At 39.8% G+C, this 19,513-nt stretch overlaps 1 protein-coding gene across 3 annotated transcripts in view; it reads right to left on the reverse strand.

Moving 5' to 3' along the window:
* The window catches only part of NKAIN3 (sodium/potassium transporting ATPase interacting 3), a 524,566-nt gene that overhangs the window by 134,840 nt on the left and 370,213 nt on the right, over positions 1–19,513 (reverse strand). For all 3 annotated transcript variants that reach the window (XM_089899105.1, XM_089899104.1, XM_089899106.1), the window contains exon 4: positions 10,894–11,091. In XM_089899105.1, coding sequence (XP_089755231.1) covers positions 10,894–11,091 — 198 coding nt within the window. The remainder of the gene's footprint in view (positions 1–10,893; positions 11,092–19,513) is intronic.

Raw genomic sequence — 19,513 nt, forward strand, 5'->3', positions numbered from 1 at the left:
GAGTGGACATAACATGACATCAGTCAAACTTACGTCACCATGGAATCTTTCTCAAGGTTCAATTTGTCGGACAGGTGTTCCAAGGACACTCTGGGACATACAGGTCCAGACTATGATGGACTACCCTGATATGTGTTCCTGCGGATGTGATCCATCCTACACACGACTATCAGAATAGCCTCCCTAGTTCAGAGTTGTGTGTAAGTCATGACCTGCCTATAAGCCCAAAATAGCTTGATTTCACTTAGGGTAAAGTCCCAAAGCCTTAACTTGGCATTCAAATTCCTCACCCCAAAGTTTCTTTCCAACTTAAGCCACTGCATCCGTGCACATCCTCTTTTCTCAAGTCAAAGTGAACTACCCACCGCTCCCCTGGCTTCTTATTTTATTTCCCTGCTTAACGCTGTTCCTTCTGTCTGGAACAAATGTGAGAAGTCACCAAAGGTTCTCTTTGTTGTAGGATTCAGCTGCAGCCATGGGAACTCTGAACCTTGGTTTCTTCTGAGCTTGCCTTTGACCAGTTGTAATAAGAATCAATCAAAACCCCTGCATGTCTGGACCTCTCTTTGGCCAAGGCAGCTCTGTTTCCTGGGATTGTGAACTCCAGAGGGAGTTTCTCTACCTTCTCATTAGGACAATCAACCTACTGCTTTTTTTTTCTTTCCTGAATGTCTCCATTTTTGCACTTTGTGGTATGCTTTAATATATTGTTTTTATGTATCTCGAGGTAATTAATTTTCAGAATTCTTAATTCTTCCTGTGGTGGCATGAATGAAAGCTACTGTAAGCCCACCAGTAACTCATTTCGGATGTCCTTGAAATTCAGATCCCTCCTCTCATGCACAAAGCTCCTAGCAAGTGCTTTGTATAACGTAGGGGCTTCCTGGGTATGTTTTTTTGAATGAACGATACACTGCCTGTTTTCATTTAGAAAGAATACAAAAAGTGACATAAGATTTTCTTTATCGAAGTTATATGCAATTTGATCTTCTAAAGGAAAAGGGTAAATGTTTTTGAATTAACTTTTGTTATTATGGAAACTGCTTTTTTTCAACCCAATAATTATTCCTACCTAGGGCTAAAGAGGAAACCTCTGCCAACATCTGAATGACATTAAGTTACCCTAAGTAAAGCATTACTAAAATTACCTTTCTGGTTTCTAATTTCCCGATAAGCCTACAGTCACAATGTTTGCCTTGATTAATTATTAAACATAACTCAGATTTCCTGTATTAATGGTTTTGTGCTAGATATGATTTCTAATTAAGCTTTACGTTTCTCTGATAAAATTGTATTTAAGTCTACCAAATGTCATAACTCACTTTTGCATTTAATAATCAATGTTTGGCAGATTATTTGAAACTAGTAGAGCAGTAATAATTTATGAAGACCTGCAAACATGTCTGGGATAATCATGATCATTTGAAAATTGTACGAACTTGTGGTTGGAAACATATATGTCTGTGATGACTGATTAACATACAGAATAAAATCCAGTCATACACATACTATTAAGGAGAATGTTATGGTATAAGAGGATATGAATTTTAAATGTTTGCGTGTTTTAAGTTGCTCAAACCCATAGACGCCGTGTACAAGTGATAGACAACATTAGTGCTGTGTTAGATTTATGTAAGACCAAACATCTAAGCGCTGAGAATTGCTATCTGAAACCCAGATGTTTCCAAAACAAGGATATATATGTAGACAAAATAGGTGGTGAATTGCCTAAGTTCCACTTAGGGTTTTATCAGTAGGCAGGTGAGTGCCTTCTACATATGAATTGTAAATCTGAAATTTTTGCTAAATATTGTACATGTATCTATAACAGATAGAAGTATTAAAAGTAACTATATGATAGAATATTTTTCAGCCATAAAAAGAAATGAAATTCTGATACATGTTACATGGATGAACCTTGAAAACATGCTAAATAAAAGAAGCCAGACAACAAAAAAAACACATATTATATGATTTCATTTATATGGAATGTCTAGAATAGGCACACCTAAAGAGATAGAAAGTAGATTCGTTGTTGCTTAGGGTTGGGATAGGTAGTGATAGTCAAAGGGTATAGGTTTTTTTTCAGGTGATGAATATCTTCTAAAATTGACTATGGTGATGGTTGCACAGATCTGTGAATATACTGAAAACTACTGAATCGTATGCTTTAAATGGGTGAATTGCATGGTATGTGAATTGTATTTCAATAAAGCCTTCAAAAATGTACGCACATTTCAAAGAAAGAGAACATAAACTGCATAGACATGAATACTGAGAAAGAAATGACTTAAAATCACAGTTCACCAAACAGACACTTTCAAACCCAAACAATTTTTTTTTTTTTTGTGGTACGTGGGCCTCTCACTGTTGTGGCCTCTCCCATTGCGGAGCACAGGCTCCGGACGCGCAGGCTCAGAGGCCACGGCTCACGGGCCCAGCCGCTCCGCGGCATGTGGGATCTTCCCGGACCGGGGCACGAACCCGTGTTCCCTGCATCGGCAGGCGGACTCTCAACCACTGCACCACTAGGGAAGCCCCATAACCCAAACAATTTTATTAACCAGATATACTCTGGTTCCTGAACATAAAGGTGCCTGCCAAACCCTTTCTAGTATCGTTGGCACGGCGGTACTTCCTCGACAATCACAAACTCTATTCAATAGTTTGATGGTCCAATAAATGATTCCTTTACAGAATTTTAGATAAAAACTGATGATTCATTTTCTGAGGCTGGAATTGAATAGGGAGACCAGAGTTTGTGCAGAGGAGTAACTGATCTAAATACTCGATCCTCCTTGGTAGTGCTCAGAAATTGCCCAAAATTTGATGCGAGCAGAAATCATCCATTTCCTACAAAAATGGATTATTTGGGACAGGATGAATGGGGGAAGAATTTAGGGCAGGAGAGGTTGACGATGATTTCCTTCCTCTTAACTAGCACCTAGAATGCCCCAGCAAGCAAGCAAGATAAAAGAGTCTAAAAAAAAGATAAAAGAGTCTGATATACTTAGCATTTTTTAAGTGTTGAAATCCTCCATTTTTTTTTAACAACCAAAAGGTGGTTAGGAGATGTTTTCCAGAGTGAAATGAAACATTTTGAACTGTTCATTCCACAAATCTTTTAGCTATCAGATAATTATTAATTGCTCTCTATTACTTTAAAAACTGCCATGTAAAACCCATCAGCACGGCAGGAGATTCCCCGCCTTACAGCCCTGAGAGAGGTTACCGGTAATCTCAGCTAAGGGCAGGAAGGAAATTGAAGGTTCTCCTTCCAATGTCATGAGGATGGTCAATGAAGTGGTCAAGACCAGGCACCCTGGAGACCACATGCCTGGGTGTCAGCTCCAGCTTCACTCACTCGCAGGCTACGTGACTTTGGGCAAATTAGTGAACCTCTTTGTGTGTCTCAGTTTCACATTTGAAAATGAATAAAATAATACCTACTTGTTGGGTCATTTTGAGCGTTAAATGAGTTCATATTTGCAAAGCACTCAGAGCAGCTCCAAGCACATACTAACAGTTTGTTAAATAAATGAAATGTTAACTCAGAAATAAGACCTAAAAGAAACCCACTTTTAATTATATTTGCATTTTTGGAGGGGTACAATTGATAGCAATTGCAACTTATTTCATAAGCTTACTTCTTGACTTGCATTCTTACACTGTGTGAGTGTATGTTACTGAATTAGCAATAGTATTATCCGCTCCTGTGACCGTGCTATTTACTCGAAGCAGATGGAATAGATAGATATTCACACAGTCTTTTGAGGATAAAGATTCCGTGGGACAGCTTGTGGTCTAATGTCACTGTTCACCCTTCTCTGTTGAGTTTTAATTTATCTTTAAGCTGAAGATGTCTGATATGAAAGACAGAAAACAGGGATGAATACTGATGATGGGACTAGATAGATACAATGCAAAGAACACAGGCATGACAGAAAACCAATTCTCAGGGCACTCTGATGCCCAGCTCTGACCATGGTGACAGCCTCCAAAGACATTAAAGAATGAGACTTGTCACCTATCAGATATGAATGAAAATATCTTGACAGTGAGGGTTCAAGACTATATATATGTAAAATTAACCCCAAAGAGTTGTAGATAAGGTGAGTTTCAAGTGATGTAGATAAGGTGAGTTTTAAAGGTTTAGAGATTAAGATTTGTCTACTAGTTATAAAAATGAGTTCCTTTAAAATATACATATCTTGTTTAATAGTTAACATGAGTATATGGGTCTGTTTACCCACAAATAATGAATCCTGAAAATTAAAAAAGGCCTTAAATTGCATATTCATTATTACTGACCTATTGACCTCAGAACTGGGCAGTCCACTGAAATGGAATATCTACTAATAACGAAGATTTAAGAGTGCCTCCAAATAATTAAATAAAAAATTATGAGATTTGCAAATGTTTCGTAATCTAAGAAAAACGATCATAACACCTCTTCTACTCTTCTACACAAATCATGCAATGATGAAACACATGAATTATTAATGAAAATGTGATACACATGTAAAACCATCTTTGGGGAAAACACACACTTAATTCTACATCTTTTTTTGCATCTTACCTCTCCTCCTTGATTGCTTATTTAAATCATAAATACTTTTCCATGTCTTATATATGGTGTTTAAAATTAACATAATGATTGTTACTACCTAATTATCATGTTAGTACATTGTAAATTGCTGTACTATGTCTTTAATAGTATATGTTTAGACATAGCTAGCTAGGTTTGCTATCATAAATAAGAGTAAAAAAAAAACCATAGTGCAGGTAGCTCTTTGTTTCTGTTGAATCATTTCCTTGGCAGAAACTTCATTGAGTGAGGTTACAGGACCAAAAGGTAGGGACATTTAATGGTCCTTGCAGTAAAGAACGCTTTTTCCAATAAGCAAGTAACAATTTATTATTAATGCTGTATGTTATTATTTTAAAAATTTGCTAAGTTAGTGAAATAATTTTTCAAATTAATTTGCATGTATCAAGTTACTAGCAAGAATAATCATATTTTATACCTTTATAATTTGGATTTTCTCTCATGTGATTACATTTATTCATATTCTTCATAGACTTAATTATTAAATGTGTATGTTATTATTCATTTAAAAGATTTCATCAGGTCTATGGATAATGACCCTTTGTCTGTCATATGTGATGCAAATATGACTTTTAGCCACTTGTTTTATTTTAGATTTGTAAGATTTCATGTTCAGATTTTTGGTAATTAAATGTGTAAAGTATAGTATGGCAGAATGAGATTAAAGGATAATGGAGATTTTTGCAACCAGAAATATTTTATCCATATTCTCTCGTAGAAAAAGGAAATGCTGTGTTTTGGGCTGTAGTATTTAATTTCATATACTGTATATGTTTCCTCGTTAAATCTGTGGTGTTACATTTCCAGAGTGAGAATCCAAAGTGATCTGAAAATATGTACAGTACAGTGTTTGGAATTTAAGTGGACATAATTTTAAATTTTCATCACAAACTGTTTTGATACTCTCCTTAATGGGAGCAAAGCAACAAAGATAAGCGAAGCTCTCAAAACAAAGCACACATGGATGCGGAAGAACAAATTCGAAGGTAGAGTTATGGTCTCGGACCAGACTGACTTTCCTTTTCCCTGCACCTGGGTACCCTCACCAATCCAAACATCTTATCAGAAATAATTTTCAAGCATATTTTCTGTTCAGGTTCTCTTTACCAAATGGTATGAAACAAAATCAAGACACAGCCACATTAAATTATGTACAACGTCTAAAAATCATGCATTCTGTGGATTGTAAAACTAAAATGCAGAGAATTTATACAACAATTTACTGAACAACTCTGAGTGAGTGGCTTACTCTGAGCTGGGTACAGCCCTAGGTATTACGGATACAGGGTGAATAAGGGATTATGATCAGAGCCCTGAGGAGCTTCCAACTGGTCTTTAACTGGTTACTTCAAACCTTGTTTCACTGTAGTGACTCACACAAAAATCTGAAACACGTTCAGTTAGCCAAATGCTCTTGAGAGGCATAGGTTGGAAAGAATTCTAGGAAACCAGAATGAGGAAAATAGATACATATTAAATAAAGTTCAGTCCTCAGAATAGAAATTTATGACTTCATGTCCCATGAAGATCATAGCAATGACATCTTTCGTGCAGGAAACAGGTGTCAGATACGGGATTAATGAACTAAGGTTTCAATACATAGAGCATCACCAGGATGTATCCCTGTAGTCTTTGAAGGACCAGCCCAGGTAGGGCAGGGACAGGCAAAGAGCAGTTGTAGTAACAACAGCACCGTTAGCAACACAGAGCTATTGAGTGCTTCGTGCCAAGCACTGCAGAATATTTTGCCTACATCCCCTTCATTTGCCAGATGAAGGGAATCTTCTCTCTGGCTCCAGCATTTTGTCTGTGCATTCACCCCTGCCAGTTTTTGATCAATGGATTCTTCCTTTTGTGTTTACCCACTTTAGACGTTGGAAGTGTTCATTCGTCATTTATTCATTCACTAAATATTTAGTGCCGTCACTCTGCTAGTGACTGGGACCACGGAAATGAACAGGGGAAAAAAGGACACTATACCAGCATTCAAGGAACTTTCTTTCTGGAAGGTAGACAGACCAGAGACTCAATGACTATAAAACAGTGTGCACATGGCAGGCCATCTGGTAGAGCCTGGGGATGAATGAGATGTATAGGTCTACGAAATGCTCTCAGTGACACATGCACAGTTATTTAGTATAACATGTGTGTAATAAATTATAAAATACATAATTATAATACACAATTGACATTGTATTATACTATATATTATATATTATGTTAGATATATTGTATGTTATATATATCCAAAATCATTATATTTAGGTGAGTTAACAATCCAAACGTCCATCAATAGGGGACCATTAAAATAAACAATGAAACACTGATGCGCTGATATGGAAACAGCTCCAAAATATATAAGTAAAAAAATGGAAAGTCTCAGAAGAATGCATATCATATGCTGTTTTTTGTGAGGGGCAGATAAGAATATAGAGTCACATTTTCTTATATTTGCCTAAAGACACTTTGGAGTCATACGCATGACACTAAACAAACAAACAAGACAAAACGGGGTGGGTTGCCCGATGCGGAGCAGAGATGGGGGCCCCAGGCAAATGGGGACACAAGGGAAGGAGGGAGGATTTTCACCGTACACATTTTTATGTTTCTGAATTAAGTGAATGTATTGTCTATTTAAAAAAACTAAATTAACATATCCTGGAACTTTTGGAGGAAAGATGTCTACTTGTGGACCTTGGCGGTGGATGAAGAGCTCGGGGTGGGGGGAGGACCCATTCCCAGCAGAGTGCTGCAGGCCGGGCTGTAGGCTCGCCTGCCAACAGGTCACACTCTGCATGGGTGGTGGCTGGGCTCCTGTCCGGGAGGGTCAGGAGACCAGGGTGGGAATCAGGCAGGGGCAGGTCATGAGGGCCTCAGCTGACAAGGTGCAAATTCGGATTTCATCTCCAAGGTGACGGGAATCACCGAAGGGTGATCAGAAGGAAAGTGAGTAATCACATCTGCACTTTCGCATCATGTCTCCAGGAGCAAAGTGCAGGCGTGACACTGGGCGGGGCAGAGCTGGGGCGGGGAGACCGATACTCAGGAGATCACTGGCCATGCTTCAGGTGAGGTGGAGATCCCGCAGCCTTGATCCCGGCTGCTGCCTTTGAAGATGTTGGCATCATCCCCTCCTAAATGAAACGTGCCCCTCCCCTCAAACTGTCCACAGCCTTTCCTGGGATTCCACTTGATCTTCAACTTGGTGTCGCTCACAATTGGCAGGAGGCCTCGGGGAGAACTAAGTGGGGTGCGGATGCTCTCAGAGCCTGTGTGGGACCCTATCCCTTCTTTCTGAGCTCTGCTGTTTTTGTCTGTTTCCATCAAGCTTGTACACATTTCCTGTTGAATGCTTATGACTGGGATTTCGTTTCTTCCAGTTCCAAGCCCTGCTGTTAGGCGGGACAATCATATAGGTGGTGTCCACCATCAGAGCTGTATCCGCGGGTAAGTCACTCAAACACTTCCCTCTCAACTTGCCAGAGAACTGCTGCCCTGAAACCCCTCTCCACCATCCTGGCCGCCCTTGCCAGCCCCTCCCTGTGTCCTTCTAGATATTCCTGGGCCTTCAGCAATTATAGGGGTAACCCCTGGGGCAGCAGGGCCTCTGGGACCCTGCCTCGTCTTAAAGCCCTTCGCCTGTTTGCTTCGTTGTTGCCCATGCAGGGGCTGTTAAATCTTGCAACTGTTACTTTTTCCACTAATAAGACATCTCAGCACATGCTAAGCATCTCAGCAGACGCTGAGATACAGGAAGTATTCCCATATCATCAGATTTTAAAAAATCACAGTTCTAATCATTGTAGACATATTCGTATGAAATAAGTGGAAAATAAAAGAAAATTATATGCAATCAACCACAACAATAATACATAATTTGATCGTTGTGAAACAAAGTCAGGATATATTTCATCTTAACATAAAAAGAAAAAATATTGAAAATCTTGTCTGGCAGGTATATTATACAAGAAAAGTCAGAGATCAGCAACTTATATTTTTACTGCTGGAAGGCTGAACGAGATAATGAGGACTGTATGCAGGTGGACAGCTCTGAACGTTCACCAAACAAATGTGCTGAGGAATTAATTTATAAGTGACAAGTACTTATAGGTGGCAACATACACTTTATTTTGTACTTTTCTCTAAAGTAGCCTTTTAATGTTAGTTCAGCTTCTAATCATATAAATACTTTCACCTTGCTGTTCATTTGAATTGGAGTTACTATGGAGAAATGACTTTTTGATTCTACAGCATTCTACTGCATTATAAAAACTTGGAAATCATGCCATCATGCCACAAAATGGGTTAGCAATTTTCTATGAATTTTTTTTAAAGGAGGGGAATCTGTTCACACATGAAGGATTCTAGAAAAATGTTTCAGTGTTACAAAATTTAATAAGAACATTTAGAACCTAGGACCTGATGATAGAGTATTCTTTTACCTTAAAATAGACTGAAACATTTTAAAAGAAAATTTGCCTCCATGTTTTTTGTTAAATTCAGAGATTTAAACATATACAGTTTGCCACAATTTCATATGTAACTGCCAGGAGAGTAAAGAAAGACCAGAGAATAGGGAAAGATTGATAAACATATATTGACAAGTGACAGCATATAGAAACCAAGAATAATCAGATTCCCTGTTACGTTTCTGAAAGAAAATTCCTTAGCATTGTGGTCCAACCTCTTTGAATTTAGGGTAGAATTTGCCTTTCATTGAACTAGAACACTAAAAGATCTTTGAAGTATTTTATTCTAGTCTTTAGTCTTTCTAGAAGATTATAATTCAAATATGCTCTAAAACACTACTTTAAACCTTGACATATGCAGGTTAAAGAACAATAGTTAATAAATTATGTAAAGGCGGGTAAGACTGCTACATTGGTGGCTCCAAATGAGCCATGTCTCCTGATACTCTCACCTTTCTAGAGGCCCCTCCCACAATGATACTGGGCTTGGTCACATGACTTTCTATAGCCAATGGGACAACAGTAGACATTACTCTCAAGTAGAGGCTTGATAAACGCTTGCATGTTGGGCTTCTCTTTTTGGAACCCAGCAGCCTGGCTGCAAGAAAGTCTGTCAAGTTTTCTTCGAAAAGAGAAGCCATGTGGAGGAGAATGTGGGTCAACAGCCAGCACCAGACATATAAGTGAGGACTTCTAGAATATTCTAACCACAGCAGAGCTCCTGGTGGAAGGGTCACGTGAGTGACCTGGCTAGTACCATGTGAAACAGAGCAATCCAACTGAGCCTTGCCCAAATTCCTGAGCCACAGGACTCTAAGCAACACACTGATACCGTTTTAAGTAATTACAGTTTGGAGCAGTTTGTTACGCAGCAGTAGATAACAGATACAGTAAGTGTTAGCAGGGACTCCTAAAGTTCTTTCTGGAAATAATTCCAAGGTACATTCTTCATTGACATACACCTCTCGTACTTCTGTCATCTATTTATTTTTATTGAGCCTGTCTTTCTCATTCTGACTCTAACTCTAACCAGCTGGATAGAAGAACTGAGATGGTTGGTTCATGTGAAAAGTGTTGTGAGAACGGCTTTATTGTATATTGACTCAAACAAAATGCCAAGTCCTTGTTGGATCTCAAAGAAACAGCATTCTTGAAGATGGTATATATCTTAAATTAATTCCACTCCACAGCGTGATCAAACTGTGGCTGGGACAGTCTGGTGGAAAGAAAATGCCTTCTGTGGTCCAATCAAACCACTGCCTCTCTGTTTCTCTATATGGAACTGTATCCTCACAACCAATTTCAGGCACTAAAATGTGTAGGACTCTCTGGAGGAATTTGTTTTCTTAAGAAATAATTATTTGAAATATGAGGTTTATTAGATTGAGAAAGACATCCGGTGTATTTTCATCCTTCTTTCTTTGGAACTAACATGACTTAATAAAAGAATGCATTACAAGTAGTTGCAGCAGAAGAAGTATATTAGGAGAAGAGCCCACAGTAGTGAATGGGCAATGCACCACTTCTAGGGGATGGTGGTACTATTCCACTGAATTGTGGGGATTGTATCTCAAGTTAGAAACTACAGCAACTAACTGGTTCTAAAAACAAAGTGTCTGGATACCAAGAGGAAAAAGATGTCACCTGCCATTAAGCATAACTACCGTTAGCATCATCGCTGCTATTTCCATTGTTTAAAGGATGTTCTCTGTGTGCTTATCTACGGCATTATCTACCGGTGGGGGGGGATGGATGGAAAGTTTAGATATAAAATGCCATTAAAGAGAGTCCTGATCGGACAAACGTGATACTTACAGAGAGTAGTATTTGGATGGCACTGTGGATGACCTCCAGGTACTGGAAGTCGACGATGCAGCCGGTGACGGAGACATACGTGTAATCGTCCATCATGCCGTGGGCTGACGGGGGCAACACTCTTCGGACACAGCCAGGCCCGTGTTCCCGCCACCACGACCGGTGCACAGAGATGTTGAATGTCATTAGATCTGTATCCTAGGATATAAGGAGACAAGAGAGCAAAAGGAGACAATCATATCCCATCATATCTTTGATTTTCACTTCAGGAAGAATTCAGGATGAATGAAATTGTTGAAATGGTTTAAATTTCAAGTAAAAAGTGACAAAAGACAAAGTTAACATTGGCGACATGTATCATATGGCTAAATGAAATAGCTCATTTTTCACATCGGTTACAGTTATTCGATGTGGTGATATAATTCTTTGAATAATAACATTTCAAGGTTAGCACACATCAAAATTCCAGAGATGACGTGTTTATTTAAAAGTTCCTATGTTTATTTAAAAATTATATTGTCCACATTGAAATTTTCTTCTGTATTTTCTTGTTGCTCCATTGCCATTGGCATCACCATGATGCGCTAACATTTATTGAGAGATTTTTTTTTTTTTTTTTTTTTTTGCGGTACGCGGGCCTCTCACTGTTGCGGCCTCTCCCGTTGCGGAGCACAGGCTCCGGACGCGCAGGCTCAGCGGCCACGGCTCACGGGCCCAGCCGCTCCGCGGCAGGTGGGATCCTCCCGGACCGGGGCACGAACCCGCGTCCCCTGCATCGGCAGGTGGACGCTCAACCACTGCGCCACCAGGGAAGCCCTATTGAGAGATCTTTTGCCTGCTAGGCATTGTTCTGAGCACTTGTCACACGCTATGTGTTCTTGCACGTACTGTCATCATCCTAACTTACAGTAGGCTGAATAATGGTCTCCCCAAAGTACATTTATGTCCTACTCCCTGGGACCTGTGGATTTTACCTTATATGGCAAGAAAAGGACTTTGCAGATGTGATTGCATTAAGGGTCATGAGATGGGGGTATTATCCTCGATTATCTGATGGGCCCTAAAGACAACCACATGTCTCCTTATAAGAGGGAGGCAGAGGGAGAGTAGACAGACACAAGGAGGAATAGAAGGACAGTGTGACCACAGAGGCAGAGCTTGGAGTGATGTGGCCACAAGTCCAGGAATGTTGGCCGCCACCAAAAGCTGCAAGAGACGAGAAAGGATTCTCCCTAAAACTCCAGAAGGAGCGCGGCCCTGCCAACATCTTGATTTCAGCCCAGTGAAACTGAGTTTCAGACTTCGGCCCGAAGTCTGAAAATAAGCTATGAGAATATAAATTTCTGTTGTTTAAGGCACCAGGTTTGCAGTATTTGTTGTATAACGATCATAAAACAACAACAAAACAAATCTAAAACAGGTGAGGAAAGAAAGGCAAAATAAATTGCCCAACTTCGTTAATAAATAAATTAAATGAACTGCCTATGTAGTGGTAGATCCAGACTTGACCCTATGCAATCTGTACTTTTAGCTGTGACGTGATGTTATCCCATTACCGACTATGTTCCCCTGCCCAACCCCTTACAACTCCTCATACCCTGAAGGGAGCTAGATCCCTCCTCCCAAATTGTTTCCAAAAAATGCCACTACAGCTGAGGAAAAGAACAAAGAAGGCAATCCTTGACTTTTACATATCAAAATAGGCTTTCAGAGCTCTAAAGAGAAACACCAGTACAGGTGTTTAGTTCTCAAGAGATGCCCCTTAGTATTTGCAGTGTCAGCCACGAAGAACTAAGGCTATAACGTTTTTGTCATAAACAATAGTTTGAAAAGAATAGATGAGGAACCAGACTCTTGACTCCCAGATAAGCTAAAGATTACAGCTGCCCGTGTGGAGCAGGAAGGAGGAGGTGTGATGATGGAGAGATGGCAAGGGCGCCTGTGGGCTGTAGGCCGTGGACCGGGGACAGTGGATCAGCAGAAAGCCGAGGACGCAGGAGCAGGTCCATTTCCCAGCCTCCACTCCACGCGAGTGTGTTGTCACTGGTGCCAGGGGGGACCTGTTGAGTGGACACCACACGTGGCTTTTGCTCAGCCGCCCAGGGGCCACCCACCGATGGTGCAGCACAAATGATGCACATCTGTGCATCCCAGTGTCCCTCGGAGGACAAGTCCCCATCTCAGTGGCATAGGACACTCCTAAGTACCAGAAATTGGGAACTCTGAAAACTTAGGGGAAGCTGGTGTGAAATGGAAAGTTCTTGAACTTCGAGGTGTCTGGGACTGAATACAACCAGCGTGGGAACCCCTCATCTGCTGTTACTCCCTGCTGTATGTGGTACCCATACTGCAAGGTAAGAAACATTTCCAGTTTAGGCTGGTAGGCAGTTACTTCACAGTTTTAGATTCTCCTCAACTCAAGTAATTCAAGCACCATTATAAGTATGCCTCTGATTAGATCAATAATAAAACATTTTCTATCTTTTTTGTTTGTTTTTTTTGGTTATGGTTTGCTGCACATATCATTCAGTTACCTTCACAGTTACAGAATTTTATGGATAATAAAACATTTTACATCATCTTTTTTTTTTTTTTGGTTGTTGGTTGGCTACATGTATCATTTGCAGTTACCCTCTAGAGGGAAAATATTATAGAAAAATATAATTGCTTTCGCAAGTGAATTCAGTTTCATACAAAGCAATTTACCTACAGGCAAACTGCATGCTGCTCCCTTTCCTGGCCAGCAGATTTAATCTCTTATAGTTAGTCTTGGTCACTACAGAAAAACGATTATTTCCAATTTTAATAGAATTCATTAGGTTCAGGATAAACTAGTATGATCTCAAAATCCATAGCAATTTCTATTCTTTACGCATTCTTACCTAGTGGCCTTTTCTATTGCAGGACTGTAAGTTCCTTTCAGTATGACTTTGACTGAAATTTATATTACCCAAATAAAAGAAAAGTGAATTTATGAAATAATGATACATATTTGTTACACTCACAGAAATCTCTCAGTGCAGTTCTCACTTGATTTGTTGGCACTATAACATATTTATAAACTGTTCTATTCTTTGCAATGACTATTAAAATTTGAATGAGAAAATCAATAGCATCAAATTATACTTCAAGTTTAGACCTCTTAAATTTGGTATAACATTTTATCACAAGTTTGTGTCTGATTTCTATCTCCTTCAGTAGTTAGATTTCAAACATTAAAAAACACCTTAACACATAATAAACTCAATTTCCTATGTCAGGCACGTCAAAGGAAATGCAACTCAGAAAACTAGGATCTTTTAATAAAGAAAAGGTAAATAAATAAATGCAGAAGTCCATTTATTTTGTTGACATTTTGGCTATCATATCAAAGCATGTAGTTTTCAAACACACGGGTTAGTGCTAAACCATAGGTCAACAAAGTAACCTTAAAAATAATTGAGTCTCTCAAATGTCATTTCTTTTCCATTTCTTGGAATTAGAATATTATCTGAGAATTTAAGCACACCATGGTTAAGAAAATTGACAACTGATGTCTTTGCCATTGTCCTTAGAACTTAAGAGATATGGATAACGGTATTTGTATTTATGCAAGTGTATGTGATTACCAAGGGACAGTTTGTAAAACAAGGAGGAAGAAAGCAAGGAGAGAGAGAAGAAACATGAAGGGTTTGGGAGGTGTGAGGACAGCCTGGAGAGACAGAGCATGTCCAGGCCAACAGGAGAAAGAATTTCAGGGAAGTTGGTAATGCCAGAGGCAAAAACTCCTCCTAAAATAAAACAAACAAAAAACAGCACTGAATTTGCCGAGTGGTGGGCAACGGGGACCTTACAAAATGCAATGCCGGCAGAGCGCTGGGAGTGAAAAACTGCATTTCAAGGAACTGAGGGGATTGAGAAGAGAGGATTCGGTGTTTTTCATGAAGTTGGGAGTCCAGGTAGTAAGAACATGGGGTGGACAAGAGTCAATCCGTGCATCTGCTCACACTCGCAAAGTTATGACTTAAAATTATTCCAGAACACTGCTTTTCCCTGAATATCGACTCAACTAAATACTAAGTGTTTAAAAGCCCTTTCATCTCATTAGTGTGAATCTCAAACTTGTTCCCATTTTCTTCAAGTACTTGAGTAAAAAAAAAAGGATTTCCAGAATTCTTTGAAATGCTCACTGTGTATGTGGATATGCCTGCCCACATTGTATTCCCAGTAAGTGTAGCTACAGTATTGGAATCAGCTCACACCCTGAAAAATTCAATACTCACTTTCTATTGCGGTAGACCACTGTATAATTTTTCATTAATCAAAGAACTAGTCTTTCTCTTATTCTTCTTTGTTCTTTTCATCCGCTGCTTTTTGGGCATGCCTCTAAGTTAACTTTCGCTGATCCTCTTTATTTCTACAAATGGACTCCCAACTACTAAGAATCATTTCTTTCCTTTTTCCTTAGTTGTGGCTGGAAGGGTCATGGAATCCAATTTTGTATGGCTACCTACTCTGTCTTTTCACTGTCTTTTGTCATAAGCCAGCCCATGCGCAAGTGAAAATGGGACTTTGAAGAGATGTCCACATGTATGTAAGAAAATAGATTTTGCTCAATTTTAGAGTTAGCTTTGGGTTTATATTTATATAATTAAATTCGTGTCAGTTGAGATTTCTTTTGAAATACTGTTTATCTCAGAATAGGAATTAGAAAAATTAAAACAAATGTCTTACATTTCTAATAATTTTCTTTTCACTGAAGCACCAAACATTTCAGAGAGTACTGTAGATCTATATCATAGAGGAAAAACACAGTGCTTGGTAGCGAGGTTTACGTGTTTGGAGCCCATCATACAAAGACTTAGCATCAGTTTAATTACTGATATATCAATAATTACATGTTATTTTCCTATATTAAAAGCAGCTCTTAGGGATAAGCTTAAAAGGTTTTCAAGCTTCCATTTGAAAGTGTTTGTCAGTTACTGTTGCTTTTTTTTTTTTTTATAAATTTACTTATTTATTTACTTTTGGCTGTCTTGGGTCTTCGTTGCTGTGTGCGGTCTTTCTCTAGTTGCGGTGAGCGGGGGCTACTCTTCATTGCAGTGTGAGGGCTTCTCATTGTCGTGGCTTCTCTTGTTGCGGAGCACGGGCTCTAGGCGTGCAGGCTTCAGTAGTTGTGGCACGTGGGCTCAGTGGTTGTGGCTTGCGGGCTCTAGAGCTCAGGCTCAGTAGTTGTGGCTTGCGTGCTCTAGAGCTCAGGCTCAGTAGTTGTGGCGCACGGGCTTCGCTGCTCCGCAGCACGTGGGATCTTCCTGGGCCAGGGCTCGAACCCATGTCCCCTGCATTGGCAGGCGGATGCTTAACCACTGTGCCACCAGGGAAGCCCCCTGCTGTTGCTTTCTTAGAGAATTCTTCCTGCAAGCCATAGCACATCATAATTATTTAGGCCCATGCCACTGGTGTTGAATATAAAGAACAGTCTACAGAGTGAGGAGCAGCCATTGATCATTTTGATTTTGTTTCTTATCCTTACAACTAGGTATTGATAGGGCTTTTCTTTTTTTTTTTTCTTTTTTTTTGGTACGCGGGCCTCTCACCGCTGTGGCCTCTCCAGTGGCGGAGCACAGGCTCCGGACGCGCAGGCTCAGCTGCCATGGCTCACAGGCCCAGCCGCTCCACGGCATGTGGGATCCTCCCGGACCGGGGCACGAACCCGTGCCCCCTGCATGGGCAGGCGGACTCTCAACCACTGCGCCACCAGGGAAGCCCACTACTGGATTTTTTGAGGCACAAACTCAATTAAGAATTGAGAAAACCTAAAAAAAACCCAGAAGGTCACTGAACATCCATTATTGCTAGTGGAAGTGTGAATTTGTGCAGCCACTTTGAAAAAAGTTTTGTATATCCACTGTCGCTAGATAAATGTATGCCTTATGACCTAGTGGTCCCACTCTTGAGTAGGAATGCCTTATCAAATGCATTTCTTAAGAAAGGTAAGTATGGAGAGAATCAGCCATCTTTCTCATGTGTTTATTAAAATAACTGAGACACTGTGCAAAACAAGGAGGAAAAGAACCATGGTGAAAGGCTGAATTTCTTTCCAAAACCATTGGATGCTGTGGAAGGATTCAAACGAACACCGCCCACCCCCCCCTCACCCCCAGTTTTCTAATAACGACTTTAAAGAAATCACTAGTCCCATTAGAGGAAGTGATATAAATGAAGCCCACCTCCTGCAGGGCCACCTTGAAGCGGGTAGGGGAAATACAGCGAGAAATTTACAAAAGCCTGCAATTTGCAGGAAGACTTTTGTTTTTCTTTTAAATGTCAACCTCCCCTTCTCATATCCGTGTTTACTTTGTAGTTGTCCATTCATTAGCCATGTCTTGTTTTATGCTGATTTGCTTTTTTAAAAAAATCCATACGTGTGCACTTTTTAAAAATCCATATGCACAGCACTTTTCTACAAGGACATACTTAGTAGTGGCTTCCTCTGGGGGAGAGGCATTGAAGGTTTGGGGTAGGAGACTTACTTTTTGTTCTAAGTCTTTTGCATTGTTTGAATTTATTACTGTGTATATATACAGTAGTGCCTTTTTTTTTTTTTTGGTACGCGGGCCTCTCACTGTCGTGGCCTCTCCCGTTGAGGAGCACAGGCTCCGGACGCGCAGGCTCAACGGCCATGGCTCACGGGCTCAGCGGCCATGGCTCACGGGCCCAGCCGCTCCACGGCATGTGGGATCTTCCCGGGCCAGGGCTCGAACCCGTGTCCCCTGCATCGGCAGGCGGACTCTCAACCACTGCGCCACCAGGGAAGCCCAGTAGTGCCTTTTTAATTAAAATGTTTTTTACGTGTAAGTTACACTTAAAAAAACATGTTACCGGTTTTATTTTTTGAATTTTTTTTATAGAGCAGGTTTTTATTACCTATCTATCTTATACATATTAGTGCATATAGGTCAATCCCAAGCTCCTAATTCATCCCCACTTTTGATGTGCATCAGGTCCATAAGGCAGAACCAGGTATGTCCCTGCAAAAACAGCCTTTCAAAGCTGAGCGTTTGTGCATAGAATGCAACAACATTTCAATGCAGTGGAAAAAACCATTTCATGCCAGTGATGCCTCAAATATTATTTGTGAAAGTATAATGTACATTCCCAGATACTGACATTTATGGTATGTAATTGCTGCACCTGACGACACTAAGATTTGCCTACAGATGATTTTCTAACAGTAAGTGTACATGTTGCTGTAATCTATGAATTTTAAACACCTGTAGTTTACTTAGCTAATTACCAAGCCCACTCAACACATCTGGCTTCTCTGTCTTTGCGTTAATCAATAACTATTTGATTACAATGTTATGCCTTTTATGCTAATTGGGATTTTGAGACCATAAAATGGTGCTACCTTTGTGTTTCATGCCTGTACTAATGTGTTATATTCATAGTTTGTTGTATTCAGAATTCATGCCGCATGTGCATGTATGCACACACTTTACTTCATTTGCACAACAGAAGTGTTTCTATTCAATCTGTTTTTTGCCAAGTTTACTGTCTGAAAAGAAAACCCTTGCTTATTTTAAAATTTTGGTTGGAAAATTCCTTGTTTGAGAAAAATAGATGTTTGTTTTAATCTGGTAGGATTTTTTTTTTTTAAAAAAGGAAAAGTCATATGATCCTTTTATTTGTTCCATTTTTGAAAGGTAGCCGGATAAATAGAATAATACTGGTATTTTTGATCTGTGTATGTAGCTGCTGGTGTGGTTTAAAACCCTCTGCAAAAGAACAGTTTTTTCTCAGTTGCTTCCTTTGCTCAAATAATCGTGAAGGCTGGAAAGAGGTCTGATTAATTGCAAACTTGGATGTGGTAAAAACCTCTCTGGCAGGTTCTTATCTCTCACCATCAATCTCAAGCTTCAGAGTAACCATCTTGGAAGGCTTGCAGGAGGGAGCCTCTTGGGATCTGGAAATTCCAGGGACAAGGACTCAAATTCAGAGCTGGATTTCTATTGTAGCAGCTCGGTGTGTATATGTGTGCACACGTGTTCACGGGGACGGGGGGCTATTCACTTTGCTGTGGGGCAGGCGCTGAACTGAGAATAAAAGCCCACATCTGCCCACGATATTCATTTTGAGAGTACTGTCTCTCTTCATGTCTCCACAGATCCCCTAATATGACTGATAAGTAATCACACCAAGTATGGAGATGCTTCATGTCAGCATTAGCTCTCTGCCTTTCGTCAAAACAAGATTAAGTGTCACTAGCCAGATATTCCACAAGTATATAAGGCCCAGTGGCCACAAAGGACATTGTTTATTTTAATTCTTTAGGGGGGGAATGATATCTAAGGTCATTTTTTTTTAACCCCATGGCTGAGTCATGGGGTTTTCTTTCCTAGTGTCCTAAGGAGTTCAGGGTGCTTCCAAACTATTAATTAATTCATATTATAAAGTGAATTCTTACTAGCAATGATTAATCCCAGTAATTTAAATTCCCCTAAATGAAGTAAAGACCACTTTTAGCTCTTCCTTAGAGTTGAATTTGAAGCTTTCCAAAGAATATTTGAATCCTTTTCAATTTGCAGGTCATGGGGAGACATATTAATTTCTGGTTGTCCTTACAGATAGCAACTACTCT

This window comes from Delphinapterus leucas, chromosome 17 (assembly GCF_059928025.1).
Source record: "Delphinapterus leucas isolate spDelLeu-1000000601 "Yukka" chromosome 17, BTC_Dleu_Yukka2, whole genome shotgun sequence".
NCBI classification, from domain to species: Eukaryota; Metazoa; Chordata; class Mammalia; order Artiodactyla; family Monodontidae; genus Delphinapterus; species Delphinapterus leucas.